Source organism: Cavia porcellus, unplaced genomic scaffold (assembly GCF_034190915.1).
Source record: "Cavia porcellus strain 051 isolate PalLab524CR breed Dunkin Hartley unplaced genomic scaffold, mCavPor4.1 scaffold_6, whole genome shotgun sequence".
In the NCBI taxonomy this organism is placed as follows: Eukaryota; Metazoa; Chordata; class Mammalia; order Rodentia; family Caviidae; genus Cavia; species Cavia porcellus.
In genome coordinates, this window is record NW_026947489.1 from 73682641 (window position 1) to 73703818 (window position 21178).

Consider the following 21178-nt stretch of genomic DNA (forward strand, 5'->3'; position numbering starts at 1 on the left):
AATGGCCTATAAATAGATGAAGTACTCAAACAGTATACTGAGTTTCCAGAAAATATAAATTAAAATCACAACAGCCTTTACGCCAAATTTTAAAAAGTAACAATAACAAGTACTGGAAGTATGGGTAACCAGTGCCCTTAAACACTGTTGGTAGGAATACACAATAATAAAACTACTTTGAAAAGAACGTTTTATATATTACCATTAAACAAACATGTACTATGACTTCCCCAGCAATTAAACTGTTGGGAACATGGCCTACAAAACAACATGTACATAGATATAAATACCAAGAGACATATTTAAGAATAATTGGCCGGGCGTGGTGGCTCACGCCTGTAATCCCAGCACTCGGGAGGCTGAGGCGGGAGGATCATTGCGAGTTCGAGACCAGCCTGAGCTACAAAGTGAGCTCAAGGCCAGCCTGAACTGCATAGCAAGACCCCATCTCAAAAAAAGACAAAAAAAAAAAAAAAGAATAATCAAAGTACTTTTCTTTATAATATCCAAGACTGAGAACAACCCAATGATTAAAATACTGAAATAGTTAATTTATGACATATTCATATAGTGGAATGAATATAATACCTCAATGATCATAAACTAATCATAGCTACACAAATAGATGAAATAAAAGAAGCTAGTCCCCCAAAGAACTTACTGTACAATTCTATTTTTATAAGTTCTGAATCAGACAAAACTAAAATACGACATTAAAAATCATCATAAGGCAGGCATGGTAGCACACACCTATAATTCTATCTTCCCGAGAGGGAAGGAAGGAGAATAACAAGCTTGAGGCCAGCCTGCAATTTAGCAAGATTCTGTCTCAAAATCTGAAGCAGTAGAGTGTTTACCTGAAACACAGAAAGCCCGGTTCAAACTCCAGTACCACAGAGGGAGAAAACTATCATTGTACGTGGGGCTGTAGCTCAGTGGGAAAGAACCTGTCTAGCATGCATGAGCCCCAAGGTTCAATTGCTAGAACTGCAAAAAACTTTTAAAATTAAATCATCATAATACTTTGTGGGGAAAAAAGGGGATAAAGGCTAGAAGGAGAAGGAACAAGAGGAAATTACTGGGTAGCAAATACATTTTATTCTTGATTTGGATAATGTCACAAAAGTCTTTGTTTTCTGGCATTAATTTAGTTGTAAATTTAAACTGAAGTGTACTTTTCTATTGGTACATTCTCCTTCAATTAAAACAGGAACACTAGAAGCAGATGGATCTGGAGACCATCAAGTTGAGTAAAAAATCCAGACCCAGAAAGACAAACTGACCATCACACAGAATCTAAAAAGAGAGACAGTGAGAGGGAGACTATTATTAGACAACAAGAGGGAAAAGGAAGGATGAAAGGCAGGCAATAATGGATGAATATAAGCAAAAACAGCATGCATGTGTCTGTCAAAATGAAATCCATGCATGTGCATAATCAACACAACGCAGTGGCCAGGCTTGGCGTCACAGGCCTGTGAGTCCATCACCCGAGAGGCTGAGGCAGGAGGACTGCTGCAAGTTCAAGGAGGGCTGTGGAGTAAGTCAAAGCCAGCCTGAACTACACAGTGAGACTCTGTCCCAAAAGTCCAAAACAAAAGGAAAAAGAGTAGAAGAAAGATTGTTAGATTCTTGTATAAGAGGAAGGAAATAAAGGGGGAAAAGATGGGGAGATAAGAAAGCTAAATAATAGCAATGAAATATGATCAACGCATTTATGTACCTATTTGAAAATGCCCCAATGAAACCCAATATGTTGTAAAATTAATTTGTATTAACAAAAGTATATATTTAAAAAAAAAACCAGTTTATAGCATTTGTCCACATTTATTTATTGGTGATTTGATCTATCTGGAAAAAGATATGAGAGTTAACTAACAAAATACCTTATTTCATCAAATCTAAAATATCATTTATAAAACGTCATTATGTAACTGTTTTCTATTTTTAATGTATTTTATTACTACATATTAATTTTACAAAAATTGGATTTAAATGAGGTTCTTTCTTTCTTTCTGTCTTTCTTTCTTTCTTTCTTTCTGTCTTTCATTGTCTTTTTGAGTCAGGGTCTCGCTATACAGTTCAGGTGACCCTGAGCTCACTTTGTAGCCCAGGCTGGTCCTGAACTCGCAATATTCCTCCTGCCTCAGCCTCCCGAGTGTTGGGATTACAGGCTTGAGCCACCACGCCCAGCTAAATGTGGTATTTTCATAAACACATGATATGCTTTGATCATACCCAACCCCTCTATTACCATCCTCTACAGCTCCTTCCCCTTATTACTCTTCTCTTGTCCAACAATGCTACCTCAACAGTGGCGATTTTACAGGGTTTTAAAACACTGAAGACTAGCCTAGAGGTGGAGCTCAGTAGTAGAGTGGCTGCCTAGCACGGCAAGGCCCCCGGGACCAATCCCCATTCCACACACGAAAAGAAGTAAAATGTTAGGGTTACCCTGAGGTGTCACTGGTTTAGAACGAATTCCAGTTTCAAAAATCTTCAACTGTGTACCTCAGAACCAACAAAAATAGTATCATAAAAGATTTTAAGATAATGCTCCTTTGAGCAATAATTTCATAATAAAGAGAGACCATAATAGCAATACCACCAGTCGAAAACTATAAAGCTGAACTGAAAGGACAGAACGAGTGCGTGAGGAAATGCACAGGAAGACCGTGAGTGAAGATATCACTTCCCCAGTTACTCTACCAGCTCAACATAACACCAGTCAGAACGCCACAGGATCTTTCACGGAGCTTAACAACTCATTCTAAACCCTCAGAAAGATGAGCAATGACCCTCAGTAAAATTTTAAAAAAGAACAAAGTGAATCATCAAATATTTAACTAGTAAAAAAGATTAATGACTTTGCCTATAATATTAACATTTTCTGTAGCAGAAAAAAAATCATACATTTCAAAAATAAACTAAGAAGGAGAAAATATCTGTAATATATGTAAACCAAACAAAAACAAGCAAACAAAAAAAGATAAGGTCCAGAGTATATAGAACTTCTACACATCCATAGGCAAAAAATGTAAAATCCAACAGAAGATAAAGGGTACAAGCAGGCAAATCACAAAAGCTGAAATAAACATGGCTAAAGAAGGAATGAAAGACATAACCCTCATTAGGAATCCAGAAACTCAAAATAGACAGTAAGGTACCATTTCTAGGGGCTGGGGATTTAGCTCAGCGGCATAAGCGCCTGACTTGCAAGCAAGCAGTCGTGAGTTCGATCCCTGGTACCGATAAAAATGAAAAAGACAAAAAAAAGATACCATTTCTCTCAAGAGACTGGAAAACCTTTTAAATTTTATCATATGAAGTACGTAAGGAGAATATGAAAAATTATATACTATCGTTACTAAGTTAAAACACAATCGTACGTCCACTTTTTAAGGTGTAAACAGGTCGTATTTGTTTAAATACATCATCCATGACCTAGCAATTCCACCTTTTATAATAATATGGATTTACTACTTACATGAGAAAAGTACATATATATCAAATGTATGTATGTGCTGCATATTTATGATTAAAATACAGTAACTTAGGATAAGGGGAACTGTTTAGTGGAAGATGACTTCCCCAGCATGCGTGGGTCCTGGGCTTGATCTCCTACCCCTCACCTGCATTCCAACATGTGCATGCACATGCACACACACGTGTATATGTATGTATGCACAGAATAAACTCAATGCTGTGATACAAGAACTTCCCTTTATTCGCATTTCTCTACAGAATACTCTGCTCCAGCCTAAGGAAGCATCTTGTTTGATCTAACTGCTCCTCGTTACAATGCAGCCTCTATGGCCTAGGATCTAATTCCTGGTTTCCTCTCAGTGGAATAACTGTACAGGCCAGATAGATATCTTTTTGGCTTTGTTTATTTCACCAAACACAACTATTCTGAGATTCATCTATGTCATCGTGTGTACCAAAAGTGTAACCTTTGCTATTGTGAGTTATAGCATAGCAGTATCCGCTTTGTGGATATACCACATTCAACAGTGATAGACATTTACATTACTTTCAAGATTCTTTTTAAAGAGAAAAAAACTCAAAACAAGATAGTAGGAGGGTAACAATGGTTAATACATTGCATATTGTTATCTTTAAATTAATTACCCAGAGTACAAGATATCAGCATTTAACTGTCCAAACAATATTAGCACAAACTGTTCTATTCAATGAACTAAGAAAAATTAGTGTAACTATCTTAACTATTACATGTAATATGATACATATATATATATATATTTTTGTTTTTCCTTCCTTCTTTTCTCCATTTCCCCATCCCAGTTTCTCTTTCCTTGTGAAGTTTCTTCCCATTTTACATTATTATTGTATATTCTGGATCTTATTTACTCTTCCAGCTTCTTATACTAGGGAGACAATATGATGTTTGCATATGTGTGTTTGATTTATTTCACTGATGAGTATGGTCTTAAGTTGCATTGATTTCCCTATAAAGTCTCCAGTTTATACTTCTTTATGGCTGAGTAATACTCCACTGTATAAAAAGACCACATTTTTTTATCCATTTCTTGATTAGCCCAGATAATTTCAAAGACTAAAACATCTCACAATAAACACTGAGAGATACATACCAACCAGAAGCTTCCTTGCCACTGAAGGTCGATGTGCTTCCCGTGGAAATGTCTCCTTTGCTACTAAGACAGGCCTCTCGCTCTTTGGGAATGTCCTTGGCCATTTTTCTATTGCCTTTTGACTGCCAACAGGAAACTGGCTCTGAATTTCACTGAAACATTTCTTTACCTTTTTTGGTGACAGTTTCTTTTCCAGAAGAGATTCCAAAGCCTGACATGAAACAATCTATTAGTTTATCATATAAAAGTATGATTTTTAGTTACAAAACAGAAGAAATAAGGACTCGAGAAATGTGTTATGAAACAGCGACCTCAAATGGCTAACAAAATGTTAATTTTCAATGTTTATTATAAGGACATCTAATTAACTAATAAAATAATTTCTGCAAGTTCCTTTACATATTTAGCTTACTAAAAACAGCAAAGAGTAATGAACATGATTACTTTCAAAGAAATCCAAGGTGCGTGCTCTGCCTGGCAAGACAAAAGTGCACGCAGTGATTTCCACCCCTTGGGGAAGCCTTGATTTGTCACTCAGGGACTGACAGGGCCCACCCAGTGTCACCCACCACCTAAGGACCCACAGAAATGTCCCTCTGGACCTATTTTGACCCCACCTAGTGACTCCGAGTGGCTGGAGCCACCTGGGAATATAGGAAAACGACAAAATGAAAGAACAAAATGGAATCTTAAACCTCCAGCCCATCCCAAGCAAGCTTACAAGACATGGATATAGAAGAAACTGTAAGCCACACACCTGAAACTCCTGAAATGATAGCAACTGAAGTAAAGAAACAACTCCAGGAAGCTATAAAAGAACTCAGATCAGAAATAATCTCCCAGGTAAAAGAAGAAATGATAAATGTACTGAAAGAAATGCTGAACACATCAAAAGAAATCATAGTTAAAAAATTAGAGGAACAATGCAAAAAAGATGGAAATCTTGAATGAACAATATAAGAAATAAACAGAATGCACGAAACAGATTCAAAGACAAATACAGGAAATCAAAAATTCCATCAAAAGTTGGCAAAACCACCTCAATGAAAGTGAAGATAGACTTTCAGAGCTCAAAGACAAGATTGTAGCTAGTGAACAGGAAAGGAAAGATCTTTTAAAAATAACCAGGAATCAGGAAATAATTTAACAGCTGCAAGATGATGCAAAGAAAAAAAAAAAAAAACTGAGGACTAGGGATTTAGCTCAGTGGCATAAGCACCTGCCTGGCAGTGCGAGGTTATGAATTCAATCCCCGGTATGAGAGAGAGAGAGAGAGAGAGAGAGAGAGAGAGAGAGAGAGAGAGAGACAGACAGAGACAGAGACAGAGACAGAGACAGAGAGAGAAAACTAAGATATAGATACGTAAAGCATACACAACTCCGAATAGCCAGAACCAAAATAAAACTACACCTAGACATATAATAGTCAACATCCCAGAAATCCAACAGAATATTAAAGGCTGTTAGAGAGAAGAGACAGATCACCTACAAAGGAAACCTATCAGAATTCCAGCAGACTTCCCAACACCATGAAATCAAGAAGAGCATGGAGTGAAGTATTTCAGATCCTACAGAAAAACGACTTCCAACCCAGACTGATGTACCCTGCAAAACCATCCTTCAAAACGATGGAAAAATAAGATACTGCCATGACAAAGAACAGCTGAAGAACTTCATCTACCACCAAATCAATTCTGCAAAGACATTCTAGATAGACACAGGAAAAAACCGCTAAACAAGGCAAACAATTAAACAGAGGGGAAAGGTAAAAGAATCAACAACAGAAAGATAACACGTCAAAAGTAAACCAATATATATCAGTTATAACCATTAATGTAAATGGCTTCAATTCACCATTAAAAGAAACAGACTGGCAGAGTGGATTAAAAACAATATCCAACCATATGCTATATACAAGAAACCTATCTAACCGAAAAGGAAACTCAGGCTGAAAGGCAAAGTATGGAAAACAATACTACAAGCAACAGGAATAAAAAAAATTTTTTTTAAAAAGGGCAGCTATTCTGTTTGCAAACAATGTGAACTTCAAACCAAGAATGACCCAAAGAGATAAGTAATGAAAAATCAAATAAGTAATAACACAATTATAGCAGGAGACCTTAACATGCCATTGGCACAAAGGGACAGATCAACCAGATAGAAAATCAGCAAAGAAAGAACTGAATCACACCTGAGAGCAAATGGACATAGTGGACATGTACAGAGTGTTCCACTCAACAACTTCAAAATATACATTCTTCTCAGCAGCACATGGGACATTCTCTAAAACAGACCATAAACTAGCCCACAGAACACACTTAACTAATTCAAAAGCATTGAAATTATCCCATGCATGTTATTGGATCATAGCGCCATGAAACTAGAAATTACAAAAGAAACTGCAAAAACTCCACAAACACAGGGAAATTCAGTAACACACTCCTGAGCAATCAGTGGGTCACAGAGGAAATTAAAAAAGAAATTAAACAATATCTACAAGCAAATAAAATACAAATACAGCTTAATGGAACCTGTTTCTACAGATGCAATGAAAGTGGTCCTCAGAGGAAAATTTATTGTGGTGAATTCCCACATCAGGAAAACAGAACAAACACAAATAAACAACCTGATGCTACACACCTCAAACATGTAGAAAAAGAAGAGCAAGTCAAGCCCAAAGTGAAAAGAAGGGCCAAAATTATAAAGGTCAGAGTAGAAATCAATGCAATAGAGACTAAGAAAACAGTACAAAGAATCAATGAATCAAAGAGTGGGTTCTTTGAGAGAACAAATAAAATTGATAGGCCCCTAGCCAACCATATTTTAAAAAGGGAAGAAAAATTCAAATTCATGCAGTAAGGAATGAAAAGGGCGAAATCATTATAGACCATGTGAAAATACAGAAGATCATCAATACCTACTTCAGAAAGCTCTACTCTCATAGGTTTGATAACAAAGAAGACATTGACAGATTCCTAGAAACATGAATTATCAAAGCTAGGTCAAGATGATGCAAAACTGCTGAATAACCCAATTTCTTTTTTTTTTTTAATTTTTATTTGGTACCAGGGATCGAACTCACGACCACGCGCTTGCAAGGCAGGTGCTTATGCTGCTGAGCTAAATCCCCAGCCCCGAATAACCAAATTTCTATTAATGAAATTGAAAATGTAATTAAATCCTTAAAAGCAAAGAAGAGCCCAGGTCCAGATATGATTCACTGCGGAATTCTACAGGAAACTCAAAGAAGACATAATGCCGACACTCCTCAAACTCTTCAATGAAATTGAAAGAGAAGCAATTCTCCCTAACTCATTACTGGAAACAAATATTAGACTGATACCAAAACCAGAGAAGGACTGATCAAAAAAGAGAACTACAGGCCAATCTCCCTAATGAACATATATGTAAAATTTCTCATAAAATACTGACAAACAGAATGCAGCAAATCATCAAGACAATTATATACCACAACCAAATGGGATTTATCCCAGGAATTTGGGATGGTTCAACATATGCAAATCAATAAATGTAATCCACCATATCAATAGAGCCAAAAATAAGAATCACACGATCATTTCTATGGATGCAGAAAAAGCTTCTGATTCGGTCCAATACTCATTCATGATAAGAACCCTACAGAAAATTTGAATAGATGGTCTTTACCTCAGTATGATAAAAGCCTTCTATGACAAACCAACAGCCAGCATCATATTAAATGGCCAAAAACTGAAAGCCTTTACTCTAAAATCAGGAACAAGACAAGGATGTCCATTATCACCACTCCTATTCAATACAGTGCTACAAATTCTAGACAGAGCTATTAAACAAAAGAAAGAAATAAAAAGACTAAGGATAGAAAAAGAAGTTAAATTATCATTATTTGCAGATGACACGATACTCTACATGACCCCCAAAACTCCACTGAAAGACTCCTAGGTATAATAACTAAATTCAACAATGCAGCTGGATACAAAGTCAACACTCAAAAATCAATACAAGCAACAATCTCACTGAGAGAGAAATCAGAGAAGCCACACCCTCCACATTAGCATCCAAAAAACCAAAATTGAACAGGATCTCAGAAAATGGAAAGACATTCCTTGTTCATGGATAGGAAGAACAAATATTGTGAAAATGGCCATTCTCCCAAAATTGTTACACAGATTTAATGCAATTCTAATCAAAATACCATTAGCATACCTCACAGATCTAGAGAAATCATTTCTAAAATTCATCTGGAACCAGAAGAGATCTAGAATAATAAAGGCAATTCTGAGCAATAAAGGCAAGGCAGGAGGCATCACAATCCCTGACTTGAAGTTATATTACAAAGCTATTGTAATAAAATCAGCATGGTCCTGGAATAAAAACAGACCTGAAGATCAGTGGAATAGATTAGAAGATACAACTACAGCTACAAACACACTCAGCCGCCTTATCTTTGATAAAGGGGCCAAACACATTCACTGGAAGAAAGACAGCCTCTTTGATAAGTGGTGCTGGAAAAAACTGGCTTTCCAAATGTCAGAAACCAAAACTAGACCCATGCCTATCACCATGCAACAAAGTCAAAATGGATCAAAGATCTAAATATTAAAACTGAAACACTATCTGTTAGAAAACAAAGTAGGCAGAAATCTTGAAGACACAGGAGTAGGCAGAGAATTCATGAACAGGAATCAAACTGCATGGGAAATACTTTCCAGAATCAATAACTGGGATCTCGTCTTAAATAATCAGACCCCAAAATTCAAATACCCACTCCAAAAATGGGCAGCTGAGATGAATACACAATTCTCAGATAAAGAAATACAAATGGCAAATAAATACATGAAAAAATGTTCAGCAACATGGGTCATTAGAGAAATGCAAATTAAAACCACACTGAGATTCCATCTCACTCCTGAAAGAATGGCCAGGATCAAGAAAACTACCAACAGCAAATGCTGGAGAGGCTGTGGGGAAAAAGGAACTCCCCTGCACTGTTGGTGGGAGTGTAGACTGGTGCAGCCACTGTGGAGGCCAGTCTGGAGATTACTCAAAAAGCTGGGAATCGAAGTCCCATTTGTTCCAACTATTCCACTTCTAGGCATATTCCCAGAACTGAAAGCATCATACCACAGTGATATATGTGCACCCATGTTTACAGCAGCACAATTTGTAATAGCCAGATCTTGGAAACAACCTAAGTGTCCATCAACTAAAGAATGGATAAAAAAGATGTGGCACTTTTATACAATGAAGTGCTACTCAGCTGTAAAGAATGATGGCATAGTTGAGAAATGAAACATTTCTGTTTAGTTGATGGATCTGATTTGTTTTGGATTTGATTTGATTTGATGGATCTTGCTCTGTTTTCCTGATACGGGTATTTACTGCTACTAATTCCCCTTTTAGGGTTGCCTTCACTGTGTCCCATAAGTTACAGTATGTTGTATTGTCATTATCATTCAATTGCAAAAACTATCTAATTTCTTAATTTCATCTGTAACCTTGGTTGTTCAGGAGGGTGCTATTTAATTTTCACGTGTTTATGTAGTTCTTCTGGTTTGCCACTGATTTCCAATTTCTTGGTACTATGGTCTGATAATACGCATAGGATAATTTAAGGTCCTTTGCATTTACTTAAGCATGTTCTATAAGCGAGTATGTGGTCTATTATGGAGACTGTCCCATGTCCAGCTGACGAGAAGATATGTTTTGATGTCGTGAAGTGGAACAGTCTGTAGATATCTACTAGGTCCATTTGTTCAAAAGTCTAATTTAGTTCTAATGTTTCACTGTTGATTTGTCTAGCTGATCCGTATTTTAGTGAAAGTAGGCTATTGATATCCCCCAGTACAATTGCATTAGTGCTTACTTGATTTTTCACGTCCATTAGAATGTATTTTATGTGCACTAGTATTTATTGCATATTATATTTAAGATTGTTATTTCTTAAGTTGTTCCCTTAAGTTGTTGTAGTAACCTTCTTTAACTCTTTTAATCAGTCTTGGCTTGAAACAGAATAGCTCCTCCTGCTTTTTTCTGGCCTCCTATTATAAGGAGAATTGTTTTCAACCCTCTGACTTTCACTCTATGAATTTCTTTTTGAATTAAATATGTTTCTAGTATGCAGCATGCTGTTGGCTCTTGCTTCTTGCTCCATTCTGCCAGGTTGTGTCTTTTGATTGAACTGGAACCATTAACACTAATGTCCGACTGACATTAGTTATAACTGATCTGTATTGACTTATCCTAGTCATGTTGTTTTCCTGTTGTTGGCTCCCCCTCTTTTTTCCCCACTTCCATTTAATTGTTTGCCTTGCCTGGTGGATTCCTTCTGTTGGGATTCTCAGAGTCATAGCCCTTGTTCTCTCTTTCTAGAATGTTCTTCAAACTATTTTAGAGTGCTGGGTTTGGTGGTTATTCTGAATGTCAGATAACTCTTTGTCACGGAAGTATCTCATTTCTCCATCAGTTTTAAAGGATAGTTATTCAGGGTACATTAATCTGGGTTAAAGGTTATTTTCCTTTAGAACATGAAATACTTCAAGTGCTCATTGACTTAAGGGTTTGTGCTGAGAAGTCAGTGTGATTCTGATGGGTTTTCCTTTAGAGGTAATTTGTTCTTTATCCTAAGAGTTTTTAAGATTCTAGTCTTTAAAAAATTATAATAAATAAAAAATAAATTTAGAAAAAAGATTCTATTCTTGTATTGCATTTCTGGACTCTTGACTGATATGCCTGGCTGTAGCTTTTTGCTTTTGTTTGACCTTGGCTAATGAAATGCTATATGCCTCAGTTATCTGTAAGTCAAATTCTTTGTCTCTACCACAGAGGGTTTTCTGCCATGGTATGTGGAAGTTTTTCATACACTATTTGTATGCCTTTTCATTGACGCCAATCAATCTTAAGTTATTCTTCTCTGCCTCACCTAGCGGTTGCTAGACTGATTTCTCATGGTCCCTTGTCATTTGCCTGTCTTCTGTATCTGAGGTCCTATCCTCACACTGGCTTAATCTGATGCAAATATTTCCAGTGGAATTTTTATTCTCCTGGACATCTGCCTCATAGATTCCATGCCTTTCCTATGCTGAGCATTCATGGCTTCCAAAATTTTCTTAAGCTTATCTATTTTGTTGTCTGCATCTGCTCTAGTGTGACTAAGCATGGTCTTTGTTGTGGTCACCATATCTGCAGTTATCTGAGAAATTACTCTTGATTTCATTTTTTCCAGAGCCTCATTCAATTGCTCTGTTGCTACTACTTCAGAGAGGCCAGGTGCAAGGCTTTCAGACTGTCCCACCTCACTGATCCCTGGGCTTGCCTTCGGTAAACTAGATATCTGGGGTAGTATCTTGCTTAAGCATCTCTTCATTTTCTTTTATTTTTTTAGTTTAATTCCTGGGACGATGCTTGTAAACTGCCTATGGTGGGGTGCTTTACTGCTGGTATTTAGAACCCTTAGGCAATGTCTACTTCTCTGAGCTATCTTCCAGGTGTAGCTGGTTTGTTGGGTTTGAGTCTGTTGAAAAGCCTACTTCTTCAATTTTTTGGAGATAAGAAAAGGATCTTGTTAAAAGTTGTGTTTTTATAAGTTTTATAAATTTACAGTGTTTTACAAGTCTGCAATATATAGTGAATATACTCATTGTGGGTTAAAAGTTCTCTTGAGATGAACAATTCTCTACACAGTGAAATACAACTGTATAGTCCAGATTGGGAAGCTTTAGTTTACAAGGCCTTTTCTTCTCCATCAATCCTAACAAAACTAATGACCACGAGCATTATTTCTCTGCTTAAAAACAACACACTTTCACAAAAAATTAAGAGTTAATTTCATACCTCAATTTGTTGCAGGATATCTATAACCACATCAGGGATGGAAGGATTGGCATCCAGCTTGGCAGAGCAAAGTGAAAGCTGACGAATAAGGCTGCCCAGTTCCCTACACCGAGCAGGAATTGGGTGCTCCCCTCGGTCAGTAAACTGAGTGACAAACATCTGCAAGGCCCGAATGGCTCCTCGATGGGCAGTCGCCAGCCTAGACATTGCCCATGACTAGAAATAAACAAGACATGAGAAGTTATGTCAACATTCAGACCTTTCCAGCATTAACCCGACCTTCAACATTTATTACACACCTTCTACATGACGTGCTTTCCACTGTGCAAACTTTTTCATAGTGTAGGGACTAGTAAAGCTTCACCTTTAAAGTTTCAAAATAAATTAAGCCTGTTCCATTGTTTCAGATAAGGTCCCACTACAAAGTTCAGGCTGGCCTTGAACTCACTATGGAGCTCCAACTGGCCTTGAATCAGAGATCCTCCTGCCTCAGTCTCTCCCAAGGGCTGGATTACAGACATGTGGCACCATGCCCAGAAGTTTTTTCCTGCTGGTAAACATAACAGCAGTAGGAATCTATTTTCAAAAATCATTTCTTAGAAAGCAACTCCATATTTAAAATATTTAAGGTGCTTACTCCTAACAGGTTTCTTCTGTTAGCAGAAATAATGAGAACCCATATCCGGTACTAATGAAACATGAAAACACATTTTATGAATAGGTATTAATCACAGTTTAATTACATCATACCTTCTTGGTGTGTTTAATTTTATTTGGACTCAATTTATCCAATTCTTCCTGGATTTCTTTTACCTGTTTTACAAAGAAGAAGAATGAAAAGTTCACACCTTCCCATCGGTCTTTTTTTTCTTTTGGTATAATATTGGCCTTGACCAAATATAACTATTATTAATTCAAGTCATTTGAAATGAGAAAAGGCCCAATTCAAGATGGCAAATAGAGCAGTGTCTGACTTCTATCCTTTGGTCCCCAAATAAGAACTTAACATGAAGGAGTGATGGTGGAGGTAACTCTGGAAAGGCAGGGGCCAGATCATTCTGTCCTCCACGCCATGCTAAAGAATTGAGCTTTCAAGTTACAGAAAGGAACTCCAGTTTTTTAAGCAGTGATCTGACACAGCATGTTTCGCACTTTAGAATAATCTCTATAGCAGAAGTGTAGAAGAAGGACCAAAACAAATTCAAACGAGAACACAGAACAAAATCTAACTCAAGCACCTTTTTCTTTCAAATGAAAAAGTAGTTTTTGATTCAACCAATGAAATAACATGACTTCAGTGACCAGAGATGTGTTAAAAGCTTGTTAACAAATAAGTCAATAAAGTTGAAACAAACTTTTCCTTTAAAAATCTACAATGTAAACAATGAAAATGCTTATTTACCAACCACTATATATGTCCTGAAAGACACTTAACACAGTCATCGCTCTTTGTAAACTTTTGGTTTGTTTGTTTTAGGACCTTCAGATGTGTTACAATCTCTAGTCCTTTCTTTTTTCTTATGTCTTATTTATTTATATTTGTTGGGATGGGGTCTTGCTAAAATGTTACTTTGCACAGGCTAAACTTTCAGACTCCCTGCTTTAGCGCCTCTGAGTGATGAGATACAGGCACGCAGCAGTGTGCCCAGCCAGTCTTCATTCGGTACCGTTAATAAGGAGTAATCAAATCATGCTATCTACTAGGTGTCTAGGAATAACCTTATGAACAGAAGGCAAACTAACAAAGACCAGGGTTTGTACCTGGGAACTGAATGTTTCAGTGTAACTGATCAACCAGACTTCATACACACGTTATGTATTGTACAATGTACAAAACATGCATGTTTTTGAAAGGGAAAGAAATACAATTTCTACTAGATTTTTAAGAGTCTGTTATCTCAAAGAGTCAAATGATTGTTTAAGAAGGAGGTTAGCCCTTTCCACCAAAAACACAAACGTAACGGCAGATGACAAAAACAGTGAAAACTGCTTGTTCCTGGGCTCAGGAAATTTAATCTCAAAAATCAGTTAGAGGGCTGGGGATTTACCTCAGTGGCATAAGCACCTGCCAGGCAAGCTTGAGGTGGTTTGTCTCCAATACAAAAAAAAAAAAAAAAAGATGTTGATTAGTTTATTTAGGGCAGTTCGGGGCAAATCTTTCGAAGTAAACAGAGGCTGAAATTCCCTAAGAAAGCAGCACACAAGCTAACTGTCCCACGTCTCCCTGGGCTTCCACACCTGTTGCTGGAGGACATAAAGCATCCGGGCACAGCGAACAGTCTGCTCCTGTCTCCTGACACGGACCCGCTGCTCTTCCTCTGGATCCAAAGCTTCTTCTAGTCTATCTGAAAACATTTTTCCCCAAAAGCAAATTACAAACCATCCAAAGACACAAAAACTTCGGTTACCTAAAGGGCAGTCAAGTTGAAGACCTCTAGTTTTATTCAGGCAAAACACTGGGCTGGTGTAACAGAACATTTCAGTTCACACCAGGGAAGAAAGCAGGGATGAGCAGGTGCAGCTGGGTACGAACCCAGAAGTGGAAGGGCTGAGACATACCGCACGCACCTCAGACAGGCAGGCAGAGCTCTCCACCAACTCCACTGTGAAGCACTCAGTGCCATTAGCACTCTTTTCTAGACTGCACTGACACCTCAGTTCATGACTTAACGTGTTTCCGATTCTGTGGAAGACGGCTGCACTTGTGTGTGTGTGGGAAGACGGCCATGGCTGTGTTTGTCACCTGACATGACGTTTGACAGTGGAAGCAAAATTTTGCCAAATGCTTTTGTTTGCAAACCAAATTGTTTCTAGACAGAAGTGTTTATGAACCGTGGGATTTTTTATTTTTATGTTTAGCAAGATTATTATTACTTTCCTATTTTGATTCCAGAAGAGAAATGCTTACTTTAATACCCTACTATACTCAGTGCTAAAATTACCTGGAGTCTGCAGTCTCAGTGTAGTTATCAGGAAACATACCCTGTACACACTAGTGCTCCACATGTTTAAAAGAGTGCTTCAAAGAAATTCTTCGTTGAAGATTTCCTGATTGCTTGTCTATCTATTCCTTTCAGTTGGTGATATTCAAATGTTTATATAAATAAATTCTTTTTTTTTTTGTCTTTTTTTTGTTTTTATCGGTACTAGGGATTGAACTCACGATTGCCTGCTTGCAAGGCAGGCGCTTATGCCGCTGAGCTAAATCCCCAGCCCCTATAAATAAATTCTTTTGTAAAACTCCAACACAAATCAGATAAAAGCAACATTCTATTAGTACAAGTGCATTTTATGAGTTCAACTTGTATTATTTACTCATTAAAAAGTTAAAGGGGCTAGAGATATACCTCACTGGTAGAGCATCTGGCCTGCTTATCTATCACCAATACCAAAAAGAAAAAAGAAAAAGAAAAGGTCAACCAAGAATAAGTCTGCATCGAAAAAATATTTGAATATTTGAAGTCAGAGGTAGGACATACAGTCTCATTGAAGCCTATAAACCAAATTAATTCTAGCTGTTGCTTGGGCTGCACAGAAGGAAGAAAATGTAGCTTCGTATATGGATATAAATAGGAACTGGCTCAGGGGATTTATGTGTTAGACTTGCAGGTGTTTCTATTGCAACCATCCATAGATCTACGAGCAGCCCTTAGGAAGTCTGAATGGGCATTTCAGGGCTAAGGAAAGGGTGGTCTGTAGCTAGGACTACTGCAACTATTACTGGCCCACAACGAAGTGCAAAAATTGGAAATACGCATTTAATGTCTTTACAGCAATCTGCCATGGTGTGACATTTTTATTATAGTTTACAAAGTTTTGCTTCATGACTGACTGAAATTTCAAATAAATAAACCAACTCAATCCTTCCCACAGCAAGTCTGAGAAGCTCTCTCAAAAGTCCCTGGGTTAGATCTGATCACAAATAGAAAGCCTTGTGGCTTTGGTCCCCCGGAGCAAGGATTCTAACCTACAGTATGTGGTAGGGTCGTGCCCTGGACTGACATTGAGAACTGTGGTAAGAAACAAGTTGCACAGCATTTGTGGTATTTTCTATGGACTGTTTTGTTTGTGACATTACACCAACACACTACCACAGAAGATCTAGGAAGAGAAACCCTTTTCTGGCCGCAGTATTTGGAAGCTGTCATTGTTATACAACTGTCTTTTTGATGTTCGGTTTTGTGAATTCTGACCACAGTTCTCTCTGTAGTTGACTCCCAGGAAACTCAGAAATAAATCTGTAATCTATTCCTATTAATTCTTTTTCTTTTCCTTATTCTTCCTATACCGCATCCTCAGATACATAGTTTTATCTTGTCTCAATCAACAGATATTTTAAGGTACTTAAATTCTTTATATAATATGCACATATAACATACATATGCACATATTGCTTAAATTTAAAGTGCAAAATATCATGGGACAGTATATACTATCCAAATACAATGATTTGTCTTGAAACTCAAATCTTTATTCTTTGCGGTCTGAAAGCTGAGCGTGCAGTCCTATTAGCTACACTAACCCCAAATTACCTAAGCAGAATCAGTCCTCTACCCCCCATGTGAACACAAAAGCACTGAGACCACTGAAGAATTCAGGGAATAGAAGATGATGATGGCACTCTTATTTCTACCCGTGGTCAGACATCTTATGCAAATAGCTGCAATTTCCCTAGTCACTGGTATGTTCGCATCTAAACTCTTCCCAGGTAGGAACTGGTTTTATCTATTTGCCTGTCTGTCTGTCTATGAATACATATATCTATCCATTCATATAACACTGTTTTAATGGAAATTAAAAATGATTTTGCCGGAAGGACTTCTGGCTAAACAAGGGAACTACAGGACCGTCTGCACTCATGTGAGGGTCACACAGCAGGAACTCTGTAACTGGTAGGCTGTGCCCTCAGCCGCTCCACCTATGAAGCCTGTAGTAGGAGTGTGAGAGATGGGGAGCATCAAATAGGGTAAACTATTCAGAGAAAAACTCTAAACTCAGCCATTTCACCATGAACACACTCATGTTCTAAGGAACCAACACACAGGAGAATGCAATGAAACTGGTAGGGGTGGGCAGGCCCAATAAATGCCTTGGAACTATCATGGCATCTTATCAAAGGAAGCATCGAATTTTTCTCACCTTTTTTAGTTACCTCTTCAATTTTTTGGATACAACTGCTCAATTCTTTCTGGAGTCGCTGAACTTCTAATAGGCTTTTCTGCTCACATGAACTTTTGTGGTCACCTATCTTGGGCTGTGGATGTGGTCCTGGGTCATGAGTAGGTGGCGAATTTGGCATGGTAAGAGCTGACTGTCCATGATGAGACGTGTACACGTACACTTTGGCACCTGAGCTGGAAAGTCCTACTTCAGACGGCTGGTGGCTGCACCGGTGGATTTCTTGATTCTTTGGGTCTTTCCGTTCAGTCCCGTGGTCAGATATTTTATGCTTGGTATGTCTACATTTCTGAGAATTTGAGGGCTGGCTTCTGAGATAATGTTCTTCAAATTGTCTTCGTTTTATATCTCTTTTGGCAAGGTGAACCGCATAGCTAAGTTTCTCTTCTGATATTACAGAAAATGGAACAGAACTGCTTAGGTCAGGGCCAACTCTAAAATCTGAGTCCTTATAACGTGATTCATTATATGAGTGCTTCAGTTTTTCAATTCTAATTCCATGTGGACAAGAATACTGAACTGCCAAGTTGCTTGGATGTGCAGGAACACTCCTATTAAACTGCAGCTGGTTCTTCAAAATAGTAAATAAAAGTTAGCACATATTATAAAAATAACATTATATAGTTGGCATACATGTACAAACAAGTTTCTAATATTTCGCCCACAAGATTACTCATGGGAGAGGTATTTTTCTGCTGTACTAATGAGCCACTTTCCTATACACTTTAGTTAACACATAGCCCGGGAATTTTCCTACAATTACCCAGGCCCACACTATTATCCTGTTTACTACTGTCAACTTAGGATTTTCCTCTAATCAACCTGGAAAGCTTCTAGCAGCAATGAATATGTTCTTCAATTACCGATTATGAATTTTTGTACTGTTTCAAAATGTCAGAGTTTAAGCAAGTGACCAAGACAATCCATTAGAGCGTTCCTAAAAATTGCCCTACATATGTACCATACAGCCACATCAGACCTGAAGCTACATGTTGACATTTCCTCCATCTTCTATCCTGCACCTCCAGGCAGTCTACACTGCTCGCCTGCTCACATGCACACAGGTCTAAGTCAGTTTTCATCGTAACAGATACAAACTCTGCTGTTCTTTCACTTCAACATAAGCGTGTCCCCATATTCCTACAGATTTTAAGATATGTTTTTCATGTTACATTTTCTAAAGCCAAAGAATGGTTTTTTCATGCTTACCCTAAGTATAATCTTTATTAAACATTTACATTGTTCCAGTCTTTTGTGATAAAAATATTACTTCAGTTAACACCTTCATATATTTAGACTTTTATTTCTCCTTTTAAATTACTTTTTTTTTTTTGTACCCAAGATCGAACTCAAGACCTTGCACTTTGCCAGGCAGGTACTTATGCAGCTAAGCTATGTCCCTGGCCTTAAAATACTTTTTAAGAATAAATGATCTTGTGATTTTGTTTGGGATTATTATTACTATTATTTTGGTGCTAGGAATTGAACTCATGACCTTGCACTTGCCACTCAGGCACTTAAGCCTGCTGAGCTAAATCCCCAGCCCCCTTGTTTGGGATTACTAGGTCAAAGGAAATAATTCTGTGACTTTAAGTTTCTTGTGTTACTTCAGTGAATCTGTCAAAGACAAGTAAATAGCAGAATCCAAGTCTCCAAACTCAGTGAATTCTGTGTCATCATGTTTTATCTTGAGGATAGTTTCCCAAGTCTCACTATGTATGTGTTTATATAATAATGTGTGAATTAAAATTCAATTTAAAATAAACCATTGTTAGGTGAGTGTGGTGGTGCATGCCTATAATCCTAGCATTCAGGAGGCTGAGACATGAGGACTGCTGTGAGTTCAAGGTCAGCCTGAACTACACAGTGAGACGCCGTCTTAAAAAACACACAAACAGGAAAAAAGAAAAGAAAAGGAGGAAAAAGAGAAAGAAGATAGAGAGAAACATAGATGTACAAATGTAAATTGGTATATGAATGTATATACAAGTATATAAATCCATTTGCCAATTCCCTCATCTAAGAGGACTTATGAGCACTCCAGTATTAATAAATATAAATAAATATCCTAGTATTTATTTTTAAATTTTATTCTCTCTTAAGGTACAAAGTTTTCTTAAATAAATGGCTAATTTCAGGGCTGCCATAGGGAAAAAACAAGTTGAACCTAGAGCACATATTTACATCATAAAGTGGTATAAAAGATTGATGGAACTAAATCAAAGAGATACTGTGGCCAGATAGAAGTGGCTCTCATTGGCCAAATCAGAGACCACATAAACATCAAAGTAAGTATTTTGGTATCAACATAAATAATGATAATAAAGAAATATAAACTACCCAGTAAAAAAATCTAAGCACCTGCAGTGAAATAAGTGGAATCTTCTTCCAGATAGCAGAAAGCCAACAAATATAGAAGAGTGAAATGAGAAATCACCATTTGCCAACAATCATAATAATAAACTGACTCGTCAAGGAATCATCAATGAGCGCTAAAACTTGTAAGAAAAAGTTTTATGAATAAAAAGATACCAACATAGCCTCAAAGGCAGACGCTTCTAATTTCTTCACAGGGGAGAGACCTGGCAGACACTGCCTTGGTGCAATGATCAAAGCCAACACTGCCAGCACCGATGCCATCTGCCTCCTGACACAATGCACTGCACATGGCACCTGTGAGCGCTTAGCATCGCACTAGTGGTTTCCTGCCAAAAGCTTATAATCTAAATATAATTGAGAAGGGATCAGACAAACCAAATTTCAGAGAAAATCCTCAAATCAACTAGCTGGTCTTCTTCAAAAACGCCAGTGTTCCATGGCATAAAAACTGGCTCAGAAATCAATCAGATTAAAGGAAACTAAACAGTCAGGAATACTGATTACAACCTACCATCTGGGCTTTTCTTTTGCTCTAAAGAATATTACTGCAACAGCTAACAAAATCTCAATAGTCTGTAGTTTATATGATAGTACATTTTAATGCCAATTTCCTGATTTTAGTAATTATGATAAGAGAGTTCCTTGTTTTTAGGAAAGGCTCAGGGACAGAGGAGCATATGTCTAAAATGTACTAGGTCAGAATATTCAAATAGTTTAGAAAATCGTATGTGTGGCAGCTTCCAGTTGCACTGGACTAGTGTGGCGGGTCCTGAGCGGGCCTGCAACGGCCTTCCTGCTCCTGGCCGTGTTTGGTGGACTCTGGAGTTCTAAGCAAGCAGGCGCCATCGGTTCCAGAGGCTGGGCCGCCTGGGGTAAGCGTTCCCCACCATTCCCCGAGCCCAGCTAGTTTGGGATCCTTGCTCGGCTCTGGACAGGGAACTCGCCACTTCCTGTTGCACTGGACCAGCGCAGCAGGTCCTGAGCGGGCCTGTAAAGGCCTTGCCACTCCCTGTTGTGCTTGGTGGACTCTGGAGTTCTGAGCAAGCCCATCGGTTCCAGAGGCTGGGTGGCCTGGGGTGAGTGTCCCCCACACCCAGCCCAGCTAGTTTGGAATCCTCGTTTGGCCCGAACAGGGAACTGCACAGCTTCCTGCACTGGACCAGCTCTGCGGGTCTTGA

The 21178-nt window shown here is 38.0% G+C and overlaps 1 protein-coding gene across 5 annotated transcripts in view; it reads right to left on the reverse strand.

Annotated features, from left to right (window-relative positions):
• Kiaa0753 (KIAA0753 ortholog) overlaps nt 1–21178 on the reverse strand; it is an 81311-nt gene that overhangs the window by 46866 nt on the left and 13267 nt on the right. For 3 of the 5 annotated variants that reach the window (XM_063250991.1, XM_063250992.1, XM_063250990.1), the window contains 5 exons: nt 17583–18192; nt 14682–14788; nt 13194–13256; nt 12444–12659; nt 4614–4824 (listed from right to left, as the gene is read on the reverse strand). In XM_063250991.1, coding sequence (XP_063107061.1) covers nt 4614–4824; nt 12444–12659; nt 13194–13256; nt 14682–14788; nt 17583–18192 — 1207 coding nt within the window. Of the gene's footprint in view, nt 1–4613; nt 4825–12443; nt 12660–13193; nt 13257–14491; nt 14516–14681; nt 14789–17582; nt 18193–21178 lie in introns of those variants that run through there. The other 2 variants (XM_063250993.1, XM_063250994.1) reach the window with 2 other exon arrangements.